Source organism: Cupressus sempervirens, chromosome 7 (assembly GCF_028749045.1).
Source record: "Cupressus sempervirens isolate cs-2001-9-10 chromosome 7, ASM2874904v1, whole genome shotgun sequence".
Taxonomy (NCBI): domain Eukaryota; kingdom Viridiplantae; phylum Streptophyta; class Pinopsida; order Cupressales; family Cupressaceae; genus Cupressus; species Cupressus sempervirens.
Window position 1 is genome coordinate 577,335,066 of NC_143124.1, and position 21,607 is coordinate 577,356,672.

Genomic DNA, 21,607 nt, shown 5'->3' on the forward strand with positions numbered 1-21,607 from the left:
TGGATAGTTCAAGGGAGAGCCATGCACTTTGCCAAGGTACCCTACAAACTTATACTCATGGAATCGGCAACACAACTCATGGAGGTACATGCTTATCAGTTGAGTTTGCATCAGCCAAGAGTCTGGATTTCATCATCCAACCCCTTGAAGATTGGTAGGTACTCATTGGACATCGTGCCTAAAGCAAAGAACACGGAGTTTGAACTCCAAAGGATCACACTGAAGAGGTTCGCAGGTAAGAGTTGCTTTGATTGGAGAGGACTACATGACAAGGAAGCAAGTCCTATACATACATCGTCTAGAAGATCTCTAGAATGATGTGATGTAGTCGAAATTTTTGGGTCTCCTTAATCTCTTCACCCTATTCATTTGTTCAAATACTCATCAAATCTATCTAGTTATTTTGACTTTAGATCGTTAGATGTATGGTTAATTAATTTGTGCCAAGATGAAATCTTAAGTCTTGGTTGAAATGATATTTTCTTGGCTTTATAAGCAAAATATAAGATTGCAAGATAGGATTTACAATTCCCAAAAGCATAAATAACTCAAGAAGAAATGAGTAATAACCAATGAAGTCCTTGTGAAATTCAGGGAATTAATTGCACAAGCTGAACATGCAAATAGTTGCATCCAAAATCAAACATACCAGAACTTCGATGGTGTTTCAGATTTTTGTTTTGTTTTGGCAGACTAGTAAAAGGAACCTACGACAATAGAGCTATTGATAAAAATAAAAAGGGACTTGCAAAACTATACAAGACGAAGTATATGCAGAGGGTAGGCTTACCAACTGCCCCAACATCCGCATCTGATGCATTGAAAAATGAAGCAGCTCTTTCGTTTAAGAAGTTATTTGTGAAGATGGATGCACTTTTTGATTTCCACTTTATTCCAAAGCTGGTTATCAAAGATATGTCCACACAAGAAAATGTTCTTGCACTTGCAATAGAAGAGATTGATCCTTTGGAAATATTAGAAGCATGTATGCTTGCACCTAAGAAGTTGTTTGTTGTGGAAGGGGTTGTTAAAGAAGTTGAGTTGACCCAAGAATATAGAAAATGTTTACAAGCAAATAAGACGCGAAAGAATAAAAGTTGTGAAAGAAAACAAACAAGTTGAAAAGAAAAGACGACAATAAAACCATGACTGTAGTAGCAAGGATGTACTACGGGGTGTTCATGCTCGCATCTATTATTTGAAAATAACTCAGGTGTCACCATCGGATTGAACTATAGTGAAATGAAATAACCATAGTCTCGATAGCCTCTTCTAAGATATCAAGATAATATTTGGGTGCTAGCACTAAGATGAAATATCCCTATATGGGTATTATTGAAGAAAGTGGTGTGACTTTATCATGGTGGTGTTGGTTCCCAAAACTGTAGATTAGAATCCTACGAGGCTTGCCTACTCGATGTTGGGATATCTAATCGGTTGTGGCCAACTTGACAAGATCAATCAATTTGATCTAGAGCCTTTGCACTTTTGGCTCTGCAAAACCAAGGTTGGTGCACCTAATCCTGGACAACAAACTTGGATCCAAGACGTTTATAGCAAATAGATTCAATGCAAAGATAGTTTCCTGAAATGGCGAGATTTTAAGGAAACTTTTGGATTGATAATAGTGAGTATTAATCTTCAAAATACGATTACTTTAATAAACTTGTGAATGCTGAAATAAGATTAAAAGTGAATTACTAAAACAAATAGATATCAAACCCTTAGAAGAAAAAGATTAGAATATTGCTAGCATATAGATTGAGAAATATGAGCAAGTTAATAATTAGTGCTGAATTTTAGAAGGGCGATAGAGTCAAAACTAGATGTTTTCACATACAACTCTATGATATTATGTATGTTAAATCTATAAACAATTCAATTATCAGGATGCGTCAAATTATTTCATTTTTATGCATATTTAATTGAATACGGAAGCCTAGAATACAAGTGGTTTTGGGGAGTTACATTCATATGCACGATTTGATGGTGCAAAAGAGAATATGATAATGATTATAAATGGGATTATACAGATGCAACTGTAAGTTCCTATAGTGAAGAGAAGTCATTAGAGGATATATACAGTAGGTTCCAAATCATTGGGACTACGCAACATATTAGAAGCAACACTGTCTCAGACAGGTTTTGGAGGAAAATATTGATTTAAATAGAAGTCTTGTTTCATGCTAGATTTTGTTGCTTCTTTTCCAAAAGCTCTCACACTCAGGCGCATATGAATCTCAATTATTGCTCAAAAATATGCCATTTTGAAACATGAATTTGTGATTTCATTTGTTTTTATGATTGTACATTCAAGGAGGGTGAATGGGATAAACTTTTGAGATGCTCCATGATTGTTTCTATATATGGTACTATTGGAAGCAAGTTTCAGTTTTGGATATGTATTATAGACCAAGTTACTCATGCAATTGTGACATCAATATATATTGAAGCAGCGATGGAGGAGTATGCAAAGCGGTATGTTAGAATGGTACAAAGATTGCTCACTGAGTCAACTATTATGTGTTGTCACAATATATAAAGCGAGAGAATTCTCTTGTGATGATCGCACAGTTAGCAGAAATATTGATTGGCATGATGTTCGGGCATAACTAAAAGCAAATAGGTATATCTAAAATGTCCAATCAAGGAGTCCAGAAAGACACGCACCAATAATACATTGAAACAGAGGTCACCATATTGAGTAAAAGGAGCAGCAAGATTGAGAGTTTGCATCACCATTTTCACCCAGGGAAAGTTTTACAGCCGGAAGAAGTGAACAATTGTTGGAAAAGCCTAATACAATATCCATGATTATGTCTAGGGCATGTACACAGAAGATGGACCTGATATTACATTGCAAAACTCCTATATAGGACCATGTAATTTGGTTTTTATGTTGTGGAGAATTCTAGTGATAAGGCTCGGGCTGGGTTTGATATAACCATGGATGTTATTTCCTTCCCCGATAATTTTATTGGCATCATTTTGAATCAATCGAGCGATACTAATTGTTCATTTGTGTTTGTTGCAGGCTCTCAAGCGGAAGAAGAAGCGATCAAGAAGAGGGCATATTGAATTCACAAACTGAGTAGAGGAGAAAAAGAATCTGACATGATAAAGCGGCCCGATGAATATGTAAGTATGGTGCAGAGAAGATCCAGAAGGCATATCGTCAATATAAAGGATCAAATATATTTGGGTCTATAATCTCCCACCAACACTACCTGATTTGGTAGTAGCAAGTAATATGCTGCCAATTAAAACATTGATCAATGAGTTAAGAGTGATTAGTTTCTTGTTATCAAGGGTCGTGATGTTCTGAAGAGACAACTGACACCTCTCCGTCTATTATAAATTCAATATGTGAAAAACAATTGGGGGGGTTCATATTCATATATACACTTTCTAATCTTTATATACTATGAGACACTTATGATGTATTATATTCTCCGATTGGTGAAGAAATGAATTCTTGAACAAAGCCTGTGGATTGAATTATTGGGTGAATTTTGTGCAATCCGGATAAATTCGCAATAGATTGATCATCTGTAAGGAGTGTCTTTATTGTGATTTTATTTCTGGCATAATTATTTATTTTAAATTTCGGAGTTGAAATATTATTAAGTTGTGTCCTTTATAAATATATATTTTTTAAAATTCTATAAATATTTTAATGTTTGGACAAGTGGACTAGGTCATTATTGCATTTGAAACTTGATAAACATAGAATATGTGAAATATTTAATTGTTTCCGTATTTGTGTGTAGTTTGTCTCCATATTATAGGAGTTAAAGTGCATCCTAGACTAGTTTAAGATTGCGTTTATATAATTGATTTGTCGCGTCTGAATTGTTAAAATTGTTTACAGTTTAAATATATTGAACTTTATAAAGTTGTACGTGTCAACTTATAATATTTGACTCTGACTGCCCATTTAATTAAGCACTGGTCTTTATATTGCTCTTGATTCATAATTTATATGTTGGCAATTGTTTCATTTCTTTCCTTTGAGGAATTAATATATTCATTTGTTGCATTAATCTATAAGAATTCTTTATTTAAAACATTATCACATTTATACAGTCATTTACTTTTATTTTTAATTCATAATTTGCAAGTTTGAGGTTTTCTATAATCCTTACCCTCTAGGAAAATTTCAATACATTCGCGTTTTAATCAATCTGCTATAAGTGTCTTGGATCTAAGTGTTTTGTCTAAGATGAGGTACAACCGCCTTGGTTTTGCAGAGCTAGAAGCGCAGGGGATTTGGATTGCATCGATCAATTCCGTCAAGTTGGCCTTAATTGGTTCGATATCCCAACATCGAGTAGGCAAGGCTCGTAGGATTCCAATTTGCAGTTTTGGGAACCAAGAGGCGATGAGAGCTATTTGTAGGAGAGGTTCAATTTGTCTTCTGATCTGTGCTCTTCCCTGATGAGATCATACACGAGGGCTCAAAAAATAAAAAGCTCCGCTTCAAAAACAAATACATAGGCTGTTAGATGCATTGTGGAGGTTTGATATCGTATTTACGCTAGGAGGAAAAGGCTTATTATCAGTTGTGTAGGTTATCGTCAGAAGAACTACACGAGTCACCTGTATATTGATGATCAATACTACCAGAAGAATTCACGAAAAGATACTATATATGGAAATAATGATAAAGTTTGAGTTAAGTTGGAACACAAGCATCACATGGTTATTGACGGGTGACTATGATCTTAAAATTAATTAAATTTGCTTATAAGTTATATTATTGAAGGGGTGTGATTATTAAAAGAAAGAGTATTATTATTGAAGTGACATAACCTTCTCATTTTGAAAAGTCACTTTCTTTTATATTATTAAATATAAAAGGAGATGAAGCATTTGAGAAAGAAAGACATTTGATTTTTAGAAATAAAAAAGATACATAAATTTGTATGGAGGAATAAGGATAAAAAGAATGGTTTTGTAATAAAAATTCAAATGTTATATTTTAATGATAAATAAAAGCCTTTTTTGCTTTTTGTTTATTTAAAAGGCATAGAGATTTAAACTACAGTTGATTCGTCCTTTATAATAATCATCTTTAAATTTTGTAAACAATTTAAATGTTAGATAAGTGGACACGGTCATTTAGCATCTTAAATGTGATCATCATAGATATAGTGAAATATCAAATTGTTTTTGTATCCATGTCCAATTTGTTTCCCTACCATAGGAGTTAAAGTTCAACGTGGACTAATTTAAGATTGCATATATATCTGATCTGTCGCATCTTGAATGTTAAATTGCTGACAATATAAGTGCATAGAATTTTATAAAGTTGTACATGAAAATTTTCATTGTAGTTGATTCTGTTACTCGAATAAGCAAAGGCATTGGTCTTTTGAATCATTGAAGTATTATTATTGTTAATGTTTAGCGTCAAAAGAAGCAAAACATGAATTTCTTGATACCTTAAATTTACTACTGTTTTCTATGAATCACTGAGATATAAGCATACATATATGTATACATATTAATATACGTATACACATACATATGCCTACATCCCTGTTATGCTTGATGGATTATCAATAGTGTAGAGATCATATTATTGACTGACTTCATAATGGTCGGGCTTCATATTATCGGCAGACTTCAGTATCATGCCTTGTATCGGGTCTTAATACATATCGTGCCCTATTACTTTATTGGGTGTTAATCTTATCATGCCTTGATTTTTTATCAGGCACTAACTAATGCAAAGATTAGTTGTTAGTTAAACTAACATGCCTCCAAAGAGGCATGTCTCCACGTGGCCCTTGGGCCACGTAGAGACATGACTCTTTGGAGTCATGTCTTTACCCTTTGTATATATATATGTATAAACCACCGCAGGGAAAGCATCGATTATATGGCATCCGAGTACTTGCAGTCAGCATTAGTATTGTGAAACATTACTTATTGTTATCAACACCATTTCATTTGTTACATAGCAGTCTAGTGCTATGACTACTGCTGAAGGAGGAAGACAATCAAATATATTATTGAGGTCACAGCCAAAGAAAAGTAAATATATTCTGCATTATTCAAATTAGAAATTCTTTGCAAGCATTCATTTGTAATTGTTTTATCTATCAGTGATCCACTATACTTAACAATTATTGGGTTTATATTTGAAGTCAAAAAATCTATATCTTCCTTCTTACAAGCATCAAATCCATTATTGACAACTAATATACCAAACATTCAACATGCATCCATTTAAAGCATTTAACATTCAACTTGTAATTGATCGAGTTAAAGGACTTTGCCATCTGAAGAACTCACCAAAGCTTAAATTCGCTATATAAAAGATTTGAACCAAGCAGTCTACGTTTGAGGTGAAGCTTTACTTGCCTAAGTGTAGCGAAGCTTGAAGTGCATGGGAATTGAAGTCATTCCCGTTCATTGGCTAGAATTGATTGAGAAATCCTATTGGAGAATTGGCAAGCTCTTAATTTTCCAATCTGTGGTTTTAGGAATCAACATGTTGTATGCACCAAAGTGGATATATTTGGTTTACTGTAAAGCAGATTGTGGATTTCAACATAGCATCAATCCCTCCTAGATTTGAGGATGATGATCAAATCTTAGATCCCAAATATGTTCAGCATAATGTGGAGAGATTACCTATTTTTCCTCCTACATAGTCATGCAAGGAAAGTACTTCGATTTGGGATAGGTTTCAATCCATCCTAGCTAATTCCAACACCTGAATGAAAGAAGAGGTCTTAAGTGCATCAAGATAAAACCCGAAGAGGACTTTGATCTTGCTGGTCCTATTGAATTGAGATTTCAGATAAAAGGTAAAGCTAAAGATGGGACATCATCATCGACATTTGAACCTCCAAGCTATCTATCAAAGGAGGGAAAGACTTGAGACTTCTTGAGGTAAACAGGATTGAAACTCAATCAATCCAAATTCACTCAAGTGATGATGATGCTAGGAAATCAAAGGAGCCCTCGCCATTGGTTCCATGTCCTCTTGAGGTTCATGTTGCGACCTCTCTTCCAGATTCAGCACGAGTATTAGATGAATCTCATGATTCACCCTTGAGCATGGCTATGGTGCATTCTCAGCCGAGCATCCATCTCTTGAGGATCCTGTGACCATAACTCCAACATTTCCTATGCCCTTGGCTGCACCCGCATTGGAAATAGGAGGAGATTAGTATGACTAGGAGAGTGTCTTTGATACATATTCCTTGTCAATCCCTTTTGCTACTATTTGGTCTACAACATTACTAGATGTGACTTCAACTCAGTTTGAGCAATTCATGACTGAAGTTACACATAGCAGCCCTACTTCTACACCCATTCAGACTAAGGCGCCCACTATAGTCATTACTGTCATACAAGACTATTCAGAGTTAACTATGGTGACTACCACTTCAGCCGACACATCTTGTTTCAGCCTTACTCCATGGTTGAGCACTGTCACGTAGAAAAGAAAGAAAGAAGAATTCCTGCCTGAAGAGTTTGACAAGCAAGTGATCGGACCAAGGGTTTCAAAGAATAAAAAAGCCAAGACATTTCTTGAGTTGTGGTTGATGAAAAGTATATTAAGTATGCTGAAGTAACTGAACCACTTGTGGAGAAATCTACTAAGGACTTGCAGCCTGCTGATTATAGAATTAAGAGAGTTGAAATTGGTAAACAAACCGGGATGAGTTATCAACAGGATGCATATGAGGCAGTCAACTTGTTAGCTTGGAAGAATGATGAATTATGGGATGAGAATGCATGTCTCCTAGGAATGATTGAAGAAATGAAGAATTCTTCCTCGGGTGCTAAACCTGTTCCAGATACATGTATTGAAAGAATCAAAAGAAAGGCGCAAGGTGTAGATGAGTTGGCTGCCAGTATTGAATCCAAGGTGTTCATGTCAATCGAGATATCTACATGATGTTGAGGAAAGGAAAGGAAGCTGTTGCTCAATTAAGTGATATTCAAGAGTCACTTAAACGACAGCTAGAGTTGTTCGATGGAGACATTGGTGCTTGGAAGAGCATGATGGAGTTTGATTTGGATGGTTTATGTGATTATGAAGTCATCTCATCTATTGAGATGTACCATGATTACAAGCATCTGATGATTAACATAGAAGAAGTCTTGCAACAACTCAGGAAAGACGCGAACGCAGCAATAATGAAGATTAATGAACATGAAGACATGATCGGTGAATGTTACAAGAAGCTGTCATGTGGAATGATCACCGAGAACAAAGAACTCAAGAAAGAAGAAGATATTCTTGTAGGGTTCACTGAAGCCATTCGCTTAGAGCTTGAAGCAGATGATTTTAATCTCAGTGTGATGAATGCATTTGCAAGCTAGAAATGTTCACTAGATGAACTATAGAGCAAGAGGGAAGTTTCTATCAAAGAAATTTTGGGAGCAGCAGTACATATCGAAAGATCATAATGGTTGTGAGCACACTGGTGAGCTTGATGCTAAAGTTGTGCATAACTCGCTGTAGAAATTTGCAAAGATTGTTGAGACTCTATGAACATATCATTTTCCTTATGTTTTAGAAGTAGAATAGTAGTAGGAAAGCTACATGTAAAGAGCACCTATGTTGTAAGTATAGGATAACATGCACCTGTACAACTAACTCATGTAATAAAATTGCAATCATATTAGGCATGCAACTTTGAATAAAGTCAAATTAGTTAGTTAGAGATAGGTCAAGATGGTTGAAGTTGTTCCACTCTTTCCTCCACCTTTCTCTCTTCGTTTTTCCTATATAAAGGATAGAGCTCATTGTAAATATTCATCTTTTTCTTTATAGGAGAAGGCTGGACTTGTGACTTGAAGGCTTTGTATTTCTTGTTGCAAATCTTTGAAGTAAATAGAGAAGCAAGTTTTTCCCAAACTTTGTGTTATGAGGCTTGGAATCAATCTTTGTTTCTTATGTTGCATTGATTAGTTCGTTTTTGTTCTTTCTTTTTGAAGCATTTGAGTATTTAGTGTTGTTCTTGTCAACGGTAAATATTGTGTAGCCGACAGGGTGTTGTCGACGGGGTGTTGTTGTAGGTTATTGTTATGTAGCCGAACCTTCCCAGGGGTCTGTCGGCTACATAACAATAACTTACAACAACACCCCGTCGACAACACCCTGTTGGCTACACAATATTTACCGTCGACAGTTCTTGAAAGACTTTGAGCTATCATAAACAATATTGATATAGTTGGATAGTGGCTGCAAGTACTAGGATTTAAAGACTTTGGGCTTTACTTCTTAGTATATTATTTCCAAGGTCACCGGGAGACAGGGAGACTTCGAGGTCTCCAGTACTGGTACTGGTACCGGTACGGCAATTTTTCAAATAGGAGACGGGGGTACTTTGAGACGGCAAATTTTTTTAAATAGTTTAAAGAGTCTAATACTAAAAGTAAATACAAAATTTGAAAATAGTAATACTGTAAGACTAAAGTAAATAATAATAGTAATGTCACATTAAAAATTAAAATAGACTCATAGAGTCAAACATTTCAAAACTCACATGATCAGAATATTGTATCTCATAGACATTTGTTTTTCGAATATTGCATATGATTACCATCATATCAGATTGATAATCACTGAGATTATCATTACATATTCAAATTTTAAATTCAAAAAAGTATAGTTCGATGCTGAATTGTTGATATGCAAACAAAAACGAACACTTTGTACAATAAACAAAAAACAGAAATATATCTAGTATTAGTATGTCGATGGTACTATCATCTACTCCACAAGGTTGTGATCATCCATCTCAAGGTCTTCAGCTCTCATGCTCTCCAAAAAATCATCACTCTCCAAAAATATTTTAAATGATTTAATCATTTAAATTGTCGAATAAAAATATTTTTAAAAAAATGTTTCTAATGTTTTCAAAGTTATTAATTTATTAAATAAAATATTTTAAATAATTTAATCATTTAAATTGTCGGTGGTCTTAATTTTTGCATTAAAAACATTAAAATGAGGGCTAAAATATATAAAACTATTTAATATTATATTTTACATTTATATTTTATTATGAGACTTTGGGGAGACTTCACTTTTTGGTTTAGGAGATGGGGAGACTTCGTCATGAAGTCTCCAACCTTTTTTGAGGTCTCTGGAGACACGAAAAGTCTCCGAGACGCGTCTCGGTCTCCGAGATGCGACTTTTAGGGGGGAGACGGGCCTCTCGGAGACCGAGACGCGGCTTTTAGGGGGGAGACGGGTCTCTCGGTAACCATGATTATTTCATATCATAAAAGTTGAGCAAAGACTTTGAGCTTTGTTAATTGTTCACCCTTTTGTGTCAAGAAGGTTGCTTGTAAGAGACTTTGGGTTCTTGCTATCAACCACACAAATCAAGTTATAACTGTTGTTTTAAGGTTGTTCTTATGTCAACTTTTAAGCCACCGATATTACGGTAGCAATAGATTCCTTTTGTTAAAATTGCAAATAGTATTTGCTAGTGTAAGATCATTCTTGAAAGAAGAGGAATTGATTCACTAAACCACCCATTTGTTAATTCCATTTAGGTCTCTATTGTAGCCACCTACGGTAAGAAGGGAGCCTCCTTTATTGCTGAGAGGAGAGATTTATCTCACTATACCATTGCGTAAAGTTCCCATTTTGTAAGTTGTGGTTACAGTGGGTTACAAAATATTTAGCCAACAGGTTGTAGAGAAGATGGGATCTTGCTGAAGAGGTAAATCAAATGTGAAGAAGAAAATAATTCGTAGTAAACATCCCTCACTAATGTATGCAGATGTGAAGCGGGGGAAAGAAGGTGCAAAGAAGGTAATATTGAAAGATGTGGGGAAGAAAGAGCAAAGGAACAAAGGAAGAAAGTTGAAGATAAAGATATTTGGATCAAGAATGAGCATGGGATTTACATCACATGGAACGTCTTCTCACCAATAGTGTTTGATGCAGAGGCATCCTCAGGTTGTTGGCAATATTATTCTAGTTTGTTCTTGTTCACTTAGCTTCTGTGTATCCTGTGGTTCCTTCTATTCGTCTCAATTGTTGTTGTGAACCTCAGGGTATGTTCTAGAAATCACATCTTGCCTATGTCTTGATTTGCACCTCGACCTAATACTTCGTAGTGGAGACATCTTGTTTTCTTGCCCAAGCTTATTTCTTCTTCATATTCTAATGGTCAGTTGGAGTTTACCGATCCTACAAAGCAATTTCCTGATCAGCGAAGCTATGTGGCTCACATCGTGATGTTCTTTGATCTTAGGTTGACATCTCTTTTGCATCACATTTCATTTCAACAACTTGGGATCGAGATCCTTATGATTTGGGTTGTGACCTATAGTTTTGGTACTATGTTTTCTTTACCTGGGAAAATGTGATTGATTTGGGCTGACATGTTTCTTGCGAAGGGTCCATATGTTGAGGCATTTGGTCTTTGTTTAGGGCTATCTCTAGATTTCTGTTGTAAATCAGGCATGTAGGCCTAGAATGTAAGATGGATGTTGCAAGCCAATTTGATGTAAATTCATGATCTGTGTTAATACAAAGATATGAGATTGCATGCTTGTAGTTCATTATTGATCTTGTGTTGTTGATTCTGCTTTGTTGACTTGGTCTGCACAGTTTGGGCAGATCTCATTGAGTTCCTTCTAGCTGTGACTTCATTAGACTCATGCACATTCAGTTCAAGGTAAGGCATTGTAGAGAGTGCTTAGTCGTATTTTTGGAAGTGTGTTGTGTATGCAAAGATGCCACTGAGGCATGGTTTACTTGTCATTAATTCTGCCTTTATAGAGTGTAGCTGAAGAATTTCAAGTTCAATGAAAGTATTCTTTCCAATATTGGACATAAGGCCATGAAGGCAAGCTGGAAGCTCTATGTGCACAGTAAAAAGTTTAGTGAGGTACAGAGAAAGCATGGCAAAAGTTTAACTATTTTCTTCATTATTCTGTTTGTTGATGGACTACATGAAGTGTGAAGTGGAAGAAAAGAAGGCCTGCATTGCAGAAAAGACAAGAAACAAGGTGGTGTGGTCTTTCTACCTTCTTTTTTAAATGATGGTCCCAAAGGCGTCATAAAAATATGTCAAACCATGACAAAAGTTAATGGTGCATTTGCAAGATTCGTGGCTTGATTTGAGAAGATGTTATGTTCATTGCTTTCCTCCCTATATCCCCTACAATCCCTTCTCCATAAAAACATGACATTTTCTACCGTCTTATCCATGGAATGAAAGATGAACTAGAAGTGTAGTTATCGTGGTATCCAAAGCAGGTCATATGTTACAGAGAAATCAGTCGACATCCTTTAACTATATAAGCATTTGTCTAATATGGGATAAAACATGAGATGCCTGGTTGATTGAACTGCTATGGAGCAAGGGGCTTTTGAGCCAGATCCAAGAAGGGCTGCTTGCTGTTAATAATACAGATTAAGCTTTCAGGTTTCTTTTGCCCTTGTTGAATTGTAATGTTATATTAAGCTTGTCCTCAGGGACTGCTGTTGGGGTCAGCATCTAAAATGGTAATCAGATGGAGGTTTATTTCAGTGGGGAGGACTTTGTTTTTTGCAATGTAATGAAATTATAATATACGAATAAAGTATATACCAGTCTGTCATGATACATTGTTCATTTGTTAGCAAAAAGTATAAGTTTGTGTTTGTGTAACGTGGTAAACATTCCAACCTGATTCCCATGTGGGGAGCTCATATACCTATGAGGCATGCTGTCTATGATGGGACCTACATATTTAACTCACCTTACAAATTATAATATATGAATAAAATATATACCAGTCTGTCATGATACATTTTTTCATTTGTTAGCAAGAAGTATAAGTTTGTGTGTGTAATGTGGTAAACATTCGAACCTGATTCCCACGTGGGGAGCTCATATACCTATGAGGCATGCTGTCTATGATGGGACCTACATATTTAACTCACCTTACCTTGTTAATTGTTTTTCTGTCAGGCTCTGTCCAATGACCTTGACTCTCTGCAAATAGAAAATAACGATGGGATATATCAATGCTGACTATGTTAGTGTGTAATATAAAGGGATTGATTTTGGCTTAATGAAGATTGTGGTGAAGCTCTAAATAATGCATGATAATATTATGTTGCTCTGTCTCAGTTATGTACGGAAGTCATGGAACTACTGTTGTTAAAACTAGGAACATTCCTAGGCCAATTCTCTGTCATTAAGGTTGCAAATATCTTGTAAAAGAAATAAATTAGGTTGACTATTTTGTTTTGTAAGGGAACATTACTAAATTTTCATTATCTTTGTAATGCTACAGTGAGCCATCCTGTGGTTAATTTATGTTTTGAATTTGGGAAGTTGACAATTTTTAAGAGTTCATTTTTCAACATATGAAACTTGCTATGCAGGGGGAGCTTGTATAGATTGATTCATCGCCCTAACATTCAGATAGAGGAAAAGCGACGCATAAGAATGGCTCTTGATGTTGTGAGTCTCAATTACTAAGAAGCACACAACCTTTCTGTCTCTTTAATGTTGAGAGCATAAACTTTGCTTCTTCCTTTTTGTTAAAAGAATAATGTAAGGCAAGTTTATGAATGTTTACTGACAATGTTTATAACCCTGCAGGCTAAAGGAATGAATTGCTTGCATAGTAGCACTCCTACTATAGTTCACCGAGATCTGAAATCTCCAAACCTTCTTGTCGATAAAAATTGGGCAGTCAAGGTGAGAGAGTTTCCGTAGTAAATAGGAATGATAGATATTTTTCCTTTTCTTTCCTTGCCATGTCTTCAAAATGTTCAGCTCAAGGCCTGTCTTCATAAGTCATAGGGTTTGCCAAGTTTCTAGCTTGAGGTTTGGAATTTGGCAAACATTCAAGAAAGAGAACACATTAATATTCGTCCAGATAAAGCGGCAGTTTTTTATTAAAAACCATTTTTCATTTAGGGTTTCTGACTGGCTTTTTAAATAATGTTTTACTGTTTTGTTGTTGTTCAGCCATGACAACTAGCAACTAGTGTGCGCATTTCTTCTGCCAGTGATTGCACGGCATTCCTCATTCTTTCAGTAACCTCATGTCGAGTTTGTTCAGACGCCTATTTGTAGAGTAGTGGGTGATAGGAGGGCATTAACCTAGTGTTGACCTGCTGATTGCCTTGCTGTAGATAGGCTGGTGCTTCTGCGTTATATAATATTCCACTTATTTTAAAAAAAAATTAAAATTAAAATATGCTACTATTTTATTTTAATTAAATTTTTATTAAAATATTTGCATTTTATAATTGGATTTCATACTTTTATGTATCTTAATTAATAATATGTCAAACATAACACATCTAAATATTTACATTTATTTTTTGACTTACATGTTATCAACCTACACATCCGTGAAAGCATAATATTAATTTAAGCCTATTTTTTTAAACACAATTTACATCATTATTTCTTCATTATCTTAATCATAGAATTTGTCTTAAGATAATTTTGACTATTTTTTCATCCTTCTTGGAAAGTAAGTGATACTATATTTGTTTCATGAATAGATTTATATCACTTACAAATTTTTAAAATTAATTGCAGAATGAGTGGACTGGAGTACGAAAGCATTTGGGTTTATTAGAAAAAGCATGGAAAAAGTTTTGCATAGTGAAGTATGAAACATGTAAAGTTATTGTTTAAGTATTTATTTAGTGTATCGAATTGACGCACTCGGGACTTGGGGAGAGCGTTCTGGCATCCCCAGTGGTGCCACCATTTTTTGCTCCCACCGCTAGGAATGCAGGGATGTCTCGACGTCCCCAAAACGCTGTGGACTTGGGGAGGGTGTTCCGGCATCCCCAATTGTGCCACCATATTTTGCTCCCACCGCCAGGAATGCAGGGATGTCCCGACGTCCCTAGAACGTTGTGGGGGATGCCTATGCATCCCTCGAGCATCTTGGTGAAGCCTAGGCATCCCTTGCTGTGGCAAAATAAAAAGCATATTTTAAAACACAAACATTTTTTAATTCTTTCTTTGGTTCTATTTGAAACCTAAAGGTATGTGGGGCCCATCTATGGTCTTCCATTCTTTGAAAAGGCCTCCAAGCTTCATTTGTTTTCATGTTTTCATTTGTAATTGTTTGCTACAGAAAGAAGAAGAGTGTAGAGTTAAGAAAACTTCAATGTTTTGTGTTTAATGTTCAAGTATTTACTTTTTTAGTATTTAGTAATTGCCATTGTACTTCTTAATAGTCTTATACATCTTTTCATAACTAGCATTTTAAGTACCATATGTATATTATATAGTATATACAACTCCCTCTTGTGCCACCCCTTGCCATTGTCCCCCCACTGTTTACAAATTGAGGCCCCTTAGTCCCCTGTTTGGAAACCTGTCCCCTCGTTCTGATGCCCCCCCATTCCCAATGACGGTGTAACTATGTATTTATTTGCATGCAAGTTATTTGTAGATTTGGTTAATAATTTATTAAATAAAAAAAAAAATTTAATTAATTTTCAATATTCTTCTTGAAAAATTAACATTAATGGGTTCAATAATTTGTAAGGTTGTAAATTTTCCTATTTTCCTATTTGATTGTGTATGAATCAAAATATTGAGCTGGTGGAGTATGAAACTAAAGTTTTGATGTAATGGAGTATCAATTCATTCAAAAACCCATTGAATATTGAGATGAATGGATGATAACCCTTGGCTTTTTAATCAGAGGATGAAAACCATTTGGTTTATGGGTGTCAAAGTTTTATACAATTTGTAAGCAACCTTATAATAGGGGAAAGGTCCAATAGTAGTTGAACATGTTCTAATACTTATGACTCTTTCTCTGACAATATCGCATCGTAGTTGTGACTTTCAAGTTGTCCTTGTTGATGATGACAGCAAATAATTGCATATTATCCACATCTATGCAAAGAATACATCAAAAATTTCCCTAATTAACCTTCTAAATCTCTTCGTGCACCAATTGCAACCCAAGGTGGGATTGTTAGTTTAGTATTATATTATGTTATGTTTTTAGGAATAAAATTTTTAATGATAAAATAGTAACTTATATCAAATAACAATCAGAACCCATTTTTTAAATTTAAAAGCTGAAAACGGATATTTTTATTTTCATGTTTTTAGTAAAATTTTGTACTCTCATTTTAGGTAGTTAAAAAAAGTGATAATATTGTGTTTTTAAAAGTAAAATATTTAATGTTTTTAAATTTATATTATATTTTTCAAAATAGAATTTAGAATGTCACATTTTTTCAGAGTTAAAAGTAGAAATTAATATTTTTTGATATAGGGGAGAGGACCCAGTACTTGAATGCGTTCCAATAGTTGTGAGTGGAGTTGTTCACTTGATACCTACACTCATTGACTTAATGTCCAATTTTTTGGACAAGATTGTACTAATACTTGTGACTTTAAAGTTGTTAGTACAATGCTAACTACCCAAAATTGAATATAATGTACCGTTAGTTATAAAAATTAACCAATGATGTGATGCCACAAATGATGTGATGCCACATCAGCTGCTCAACTATGGTTACCTTTTATGCACGACCATTGGTCTCACTTTTTTTTTGGGCTGTTTTGGACAACTTGGCAAAAAGCATGCTGATGTGGCATCATAACGGGTGACATGGACTTGAAACCTTAGTTATAAGTAGGTGACTCGCCAAGTAAGCTGCTGTAAAAAATTGGGAGTGATTTGAAATTTTTACATAGGGTTTTGATAAGCACGAAGTTAGGGTGTTCAAGTACTGGGTCCTCTCCCCTATTTTGTTTTAATCTTTTTAAAAATAAAATTTAGTGAATGTTATAAATATTAAATATTATTTTCTTTGACAAATTTTGTAGATATATTATTTTCTTAGAATGTTTTTGGATTCAATTGTGTCAATGTTTTTGCATCAACATTTCGGATCACACTTGTGATCCATCATCAAGATGATATATTATTTATATTTCAAAAAATAAATGTATATTTGGTGAAATAATGTCAAATTGCGAAACTTACCTGAATTTATTGTTGTTGCTGAACACAAACTAGAAGTCAAACTTTGTAACTTAGTAATGTTAAATTTGAGTTTAGGGGACGTCTTTACCTACTTCTGCATTCACAAGTATAAATACAATTAGTTAGAGGGAAAGGCGAATACATCAAATTCTGTAATGATCATTGTGACCTCTGTGGGCCAAATGTCCTAAGCTATTGGCATTGAGTAAATCAATGCCAAGAAATACCAGAGAGATCTATAAATTAGTCAAACAGAGTTTTCTTTAAGTTCTCTTTGTTTGGCACTGCAGGTGGCAGGGATGTTCCCATATTCGCATATCATGGGGATTTCTCGGATGATTCCCATATTGCAGAGATACACCCATTTCATTGGTCAAAATTAAAATATATGGAAGGATTATTTATCCAGAGTAGTGATAATGGCCTTTTAATATTTTGTTGTTGATCAGTTTCAAATAGAAAACTGGTTGTCTTAAATTTTGATTCTCATTTCCGCCTCATTTAAGTGAAATAATCTTGCATATAATAGTTTCTTTCTGTAACATTTTCTCTCCAGGTCCTCCTATCTGAGATTTTCATGTTAGAAAAAGTAGCATCTCTGTTGTGTTTGGGGACTTTTTCCTGAACACAATTATAAACAGGAGTCCATTGTTCCATTGTTAAAACTTAATTTTTAAATTTATTTTGATAACATATAATGTTGTATATAGCTTACTGTTTGAGAGTTGTTTGTACTCAGAACCTATCTATGTTAACTTTTTCAGGTTGGTGATTTTGGCTTGTCACGAATGAAGCACAACACATTTCTATCATCAAAATCTACAGCTGGAACGGTAAGTGCAATTTATATTTCATTTCTTAAAATAATAGAAGTTCATTATCTAAGATAGAAGCTCTTTATGAATCAGGTCTGGATATAGATATTTATGAAGAAGAGCATGGCTTTTTGTAGATAAAGTTGATTTTCTGTCCTATATTTGACCTCCATAAATGTGAAATTGCACATTTGAGGGAAAATGAATGAGTGATTTGACTGGATAAATGATTAATAAGAATGCTTTGAATAAACTCAAATTGGCACCCGATAGCTTTTGTTATTTTCTTCTGGTGTTAAAAAATAATTATAGACTATTTTAGCTTGCATGATCATATTTTTTTGAAGTTCATTATATTATGTTTCCATTTATGTTACAGCCTGAATGGATGGCGCCTGAAGTTCTTCGCAATGAACCTTCAAATGAAAAGTAAGTTCCTTTTTATCTAAACTGTGATTTTATGCTGTACTCTGGTCTCTGAACCAGGCAAAATGTTAAACAATCCTTAAAGTTATCAACTAATTTATGGAATTAAATTGATTAGATTTCCACAGCCCCTGAATGATTGCATGAACAATTTCCAAGACTTGAAATGTTTCAGATCGCACTTGGTGATCTATCATCAGGATTAAAGTTAACAACTGTTAGAGATAAAAAAAAATCGTCTTGTAGCTGTTCATTTTCATCCTTGAGATGGATGACAGAGTGTGATCCAAAACGTTGATGCAAAAATTTACACAGTTAAATCCAGAAACTTCATTTGATAGGTTTTGGAGTGCTTGAGGTCTACCAACTCGTCACTTTGGTGCTTTCGCATCATGAAATACTGTGCTTAACTTCTCTGGCACATTTCTCAATAGCCATCATGTTATCTTTACAGGTGTGATGTTTATAGTTTTGGTATAATATTGTGGGAATTGGCTACACTGCGAATGCCATGGAGTGGGATGAATCCTATGCAGGTAGTAGGTGCTGTTGGTTTTCAGAATCGACGTTTAGATATTCCTAAAGAAGTAGATCCACTTGTTTCAAGGATAATCTGGCAATGTTGGCAAAAGTAAGCACAAACTGTAACCCATAATACCACATACACATTAGAGCTGCTCAGAAATTATGTTCATCTGAAATGATTATGGAAAACTTCTCTAAATAAAATTTAGATTTCCTTAAATAGTTGTCAAATGTGAATTAAAACTGTTTTGTTTTTTATTTGCAGTGAACCAAGTTTACGGCCTTCATTTTCCGAACTCATGGTTGCTCTCAAGCCATTGCAGAGGCTTGTTATTCCACCTCAGTCGGATAACCGTCCAGTATCCTCACAAAATTATATTGTAAATAACAGGCAATAACTATGACATAAGATGGAGGATCATTGTGCCTCTCATGGATTGTGTTTATATCCTGATTGTGTTTATATCCTGGAGTCAAAGGGGTTTTCCATCTGATTGTATTTTTAGAAAGTTAATTCTAGAGAGATCATAACATCGAAGGTAAATTTATTCAGTATTCTGTGTACAAAGGACCAAAAGAACAGATTAAAGGAAAAATAATTGATCAACTGCCAGTGCTGCATTCTGAGAACTTGTGCAAAGCATATGAATTTTCATGGCCAGTTGAGTAAGAGGGACTATGATAAATTGATTCATGTGGGTTCCCAGAATTTGTTTCAATGGATGATTTTGCCAATGGTTGGCCCTTTAAAACAGGCTGCGGTAGTTCAATTTATGGCCATTGCCAGAAAATTGATATATTTATCAATTCATTTGAGGACAGGGTTGCAATGGCATGTCATTTGCAACCTTCTTCCTGAAAAAATTATGAATGAAGGAATTTTTTGTATAGAGATTTAATGAGGCATGAGCAGGTTTTCAATAGTGCTTTTAAGCATAAAATCAACCAGCCATGAACTATGACAAACTACCCTTTTAATTATGCTACCATAAGGGTGCTCTTGTATATAGTATTTGTATTTCTAATAATGTCATCAGCAATTTATTCAGCATGAATAGACATGTATTATACTCCTTGCTGGCCCATAGAAAAGCGTTAATCTACACTGGATCAATTCATCTCATAATATCATATTACATATTGTACTCCTTGGTGGGCCATGAGTGAGCAAAATCGTGATGTCGGTCTTCAACATCCTTAGGGCTTCAGTAATTCTAAATCTGGTACGTAAGCAATGCCGCCTTCTTTATGCAGTATGCTGCTGTATCTACTGTGTTATATTCTAAATTTATTATATCGTTTCAATCAAATAGAGGGCAGGATCTTGAGCAGCAACTTGGCAAATCGGTTCAGGGAAAAGGATTTGGGCATGTGGATGATAATTTGTATCTGTTCCGATGCTTTTGGAGTTCTTAAGATGTGTCATGGAGGGGAAACTTTTAAGATGCAGCATTTTGCTTTTCAACATGATTCATTAACATTTTTAAAAAAGAAACAGTTGTTGATTTTCCTTCGCTATTCAGGGGATTGAAAATGGATGTCAAGAGAATCCATTTTTTTCTCAAGGATTAGGATAATATTAATTTTTTTTAATGATATAACTATAATATATATTTGTTGTTTTAATAAGAGAAAAAATTATAATAAAAATAATATTAAAATATTGTAATTATATAATAATCAGATATTTTTCAAGTGAAGTATTATAATAACTCGATGTTATCTAAAATGGTATAATAATATTAACCTATATAGCTTGTTTTAAGACTTTAATCGGAACATAAAAACTATTTTCAAGTGGAATGAAAATATAAAATAAAAGTAATATAAATAATGTAGTCTTAATATTTTTCATTCTATAAAGATTTAAAAAGAAGATAAAAATATAGTAATGTATTATATAATAGTATACATTGTAATATAATATTATAATCATTTTTTAGGTGGACTATTAAAAAATATGAATAAAAAATAAGATAATACAGATAATTTATTCCTTATAATTTTTTTGGCTTGTATAAAGATTTTAATAACAACCAAATTATAATTATATAGTGAATGCAATAATTTTACAAGTAGAATAAAGGATGATTCATCATACTATTCACAATAGTAGATTTCCACAATCCACTTGTAAAATAGTGTTTTTTGGATTTGATTGTGTGTTTTTATTATCAACGTTTCAAATCTCACTACATGATCCATCATCATTATACTATAGTTTCACCTCGTAAATATGATATTTTACAACATTGATACTAGTTTGGTAGAAAGATCTACTGGAATTTATATTGGCTAATAAGGAAATGGGGTAGACTTCATGTTTGAGCATTAACAAATATGATAGTTGAAGCTAATCATTGATATATTTATCTTGGACAAATAATATTGGATATTGAAAGGGAAATGGGATAGCGATTGGACAATAAAAGGAGTACAACTTGGAAATAATGAATTTGAGTGATTAAATTCAAGTTTAGGCCTATGCTCACCTCATCCTCACAGGGCCAGTAGGTGTAATTGTTTATCTAGTACATAAAATGCATCTCCATCATGTTGACTAATTAAATGTTAACGTAAAGAGATTTTCACTATCATTCATCATTCATAGTATTAAGATGTGGCTTCTGGTGTATTTGGCACACAATCAAAACCAGAAGTTGCATCTTAATAATTAAATGCTATAAGAAAATTAAAAAATTATAGTATTGTATTAATTTTTAATCAATAAATACGTATATGATCAATAGTGCATCTTATGTGTTGCAGAGACATTCAAATCACACCCTTTCCAAGTTGGAGCTGGTTAATGTTTTTGAATTAAAAGTAGCTAAAACTAGGAGGTCGACCCATTAAACAGTCAAACTGGTGAA

The 21,607-nt window shown here is 34.2% G+C and overlaps 1 protein-coding gene across 2 annotated transcripts in view; it reads left to right on the forward strand.

The window, feature by feature from the left end:
- Window positions 1–19,789, forward strand: part of LOC149548061 (serine/threonine-protein kinase EDR1-like) — a 183,923-nt gene extending 164,134 nt beyond the window's left edge. The window contains exons 8-13 of one of the 2 annotated variants that reach the window (XM_089792092.1): window positions 13,367–13,445; window positions 13,587–13,685; window positions 17,733–17,801; window positions 18,163–18,212; window positions 18,664–18,840; window positions 19,000–19,789. In XM_089792092.1, the coding sequence (XP_089648218.1) occupies window positions 13,367–13,445; window positions 13,587–13,685; window positions 17,733–17,801; window positions 18,163–18,212; window positions 18,664–18,840; window positions 19,000–19,132 (607 nt within the window). In that variant the 3' untranslated portion in view covers window positions 19,133–19,789. The remainder of the gene's footprint in view (window positions 1–13,366; window positions 13,446–13,586; window positions 13,686–17,732; window positions 17,802–18,162; window positions 18,213–18,663; window positions 18,841–18,999) is intronic. The other variant, XM_089792093.1, reaches the window with a different exon arrangement.
- The last annotated feature ends 1,818 nt before the right edge of the window (window positions 19,790–21,607 follow it).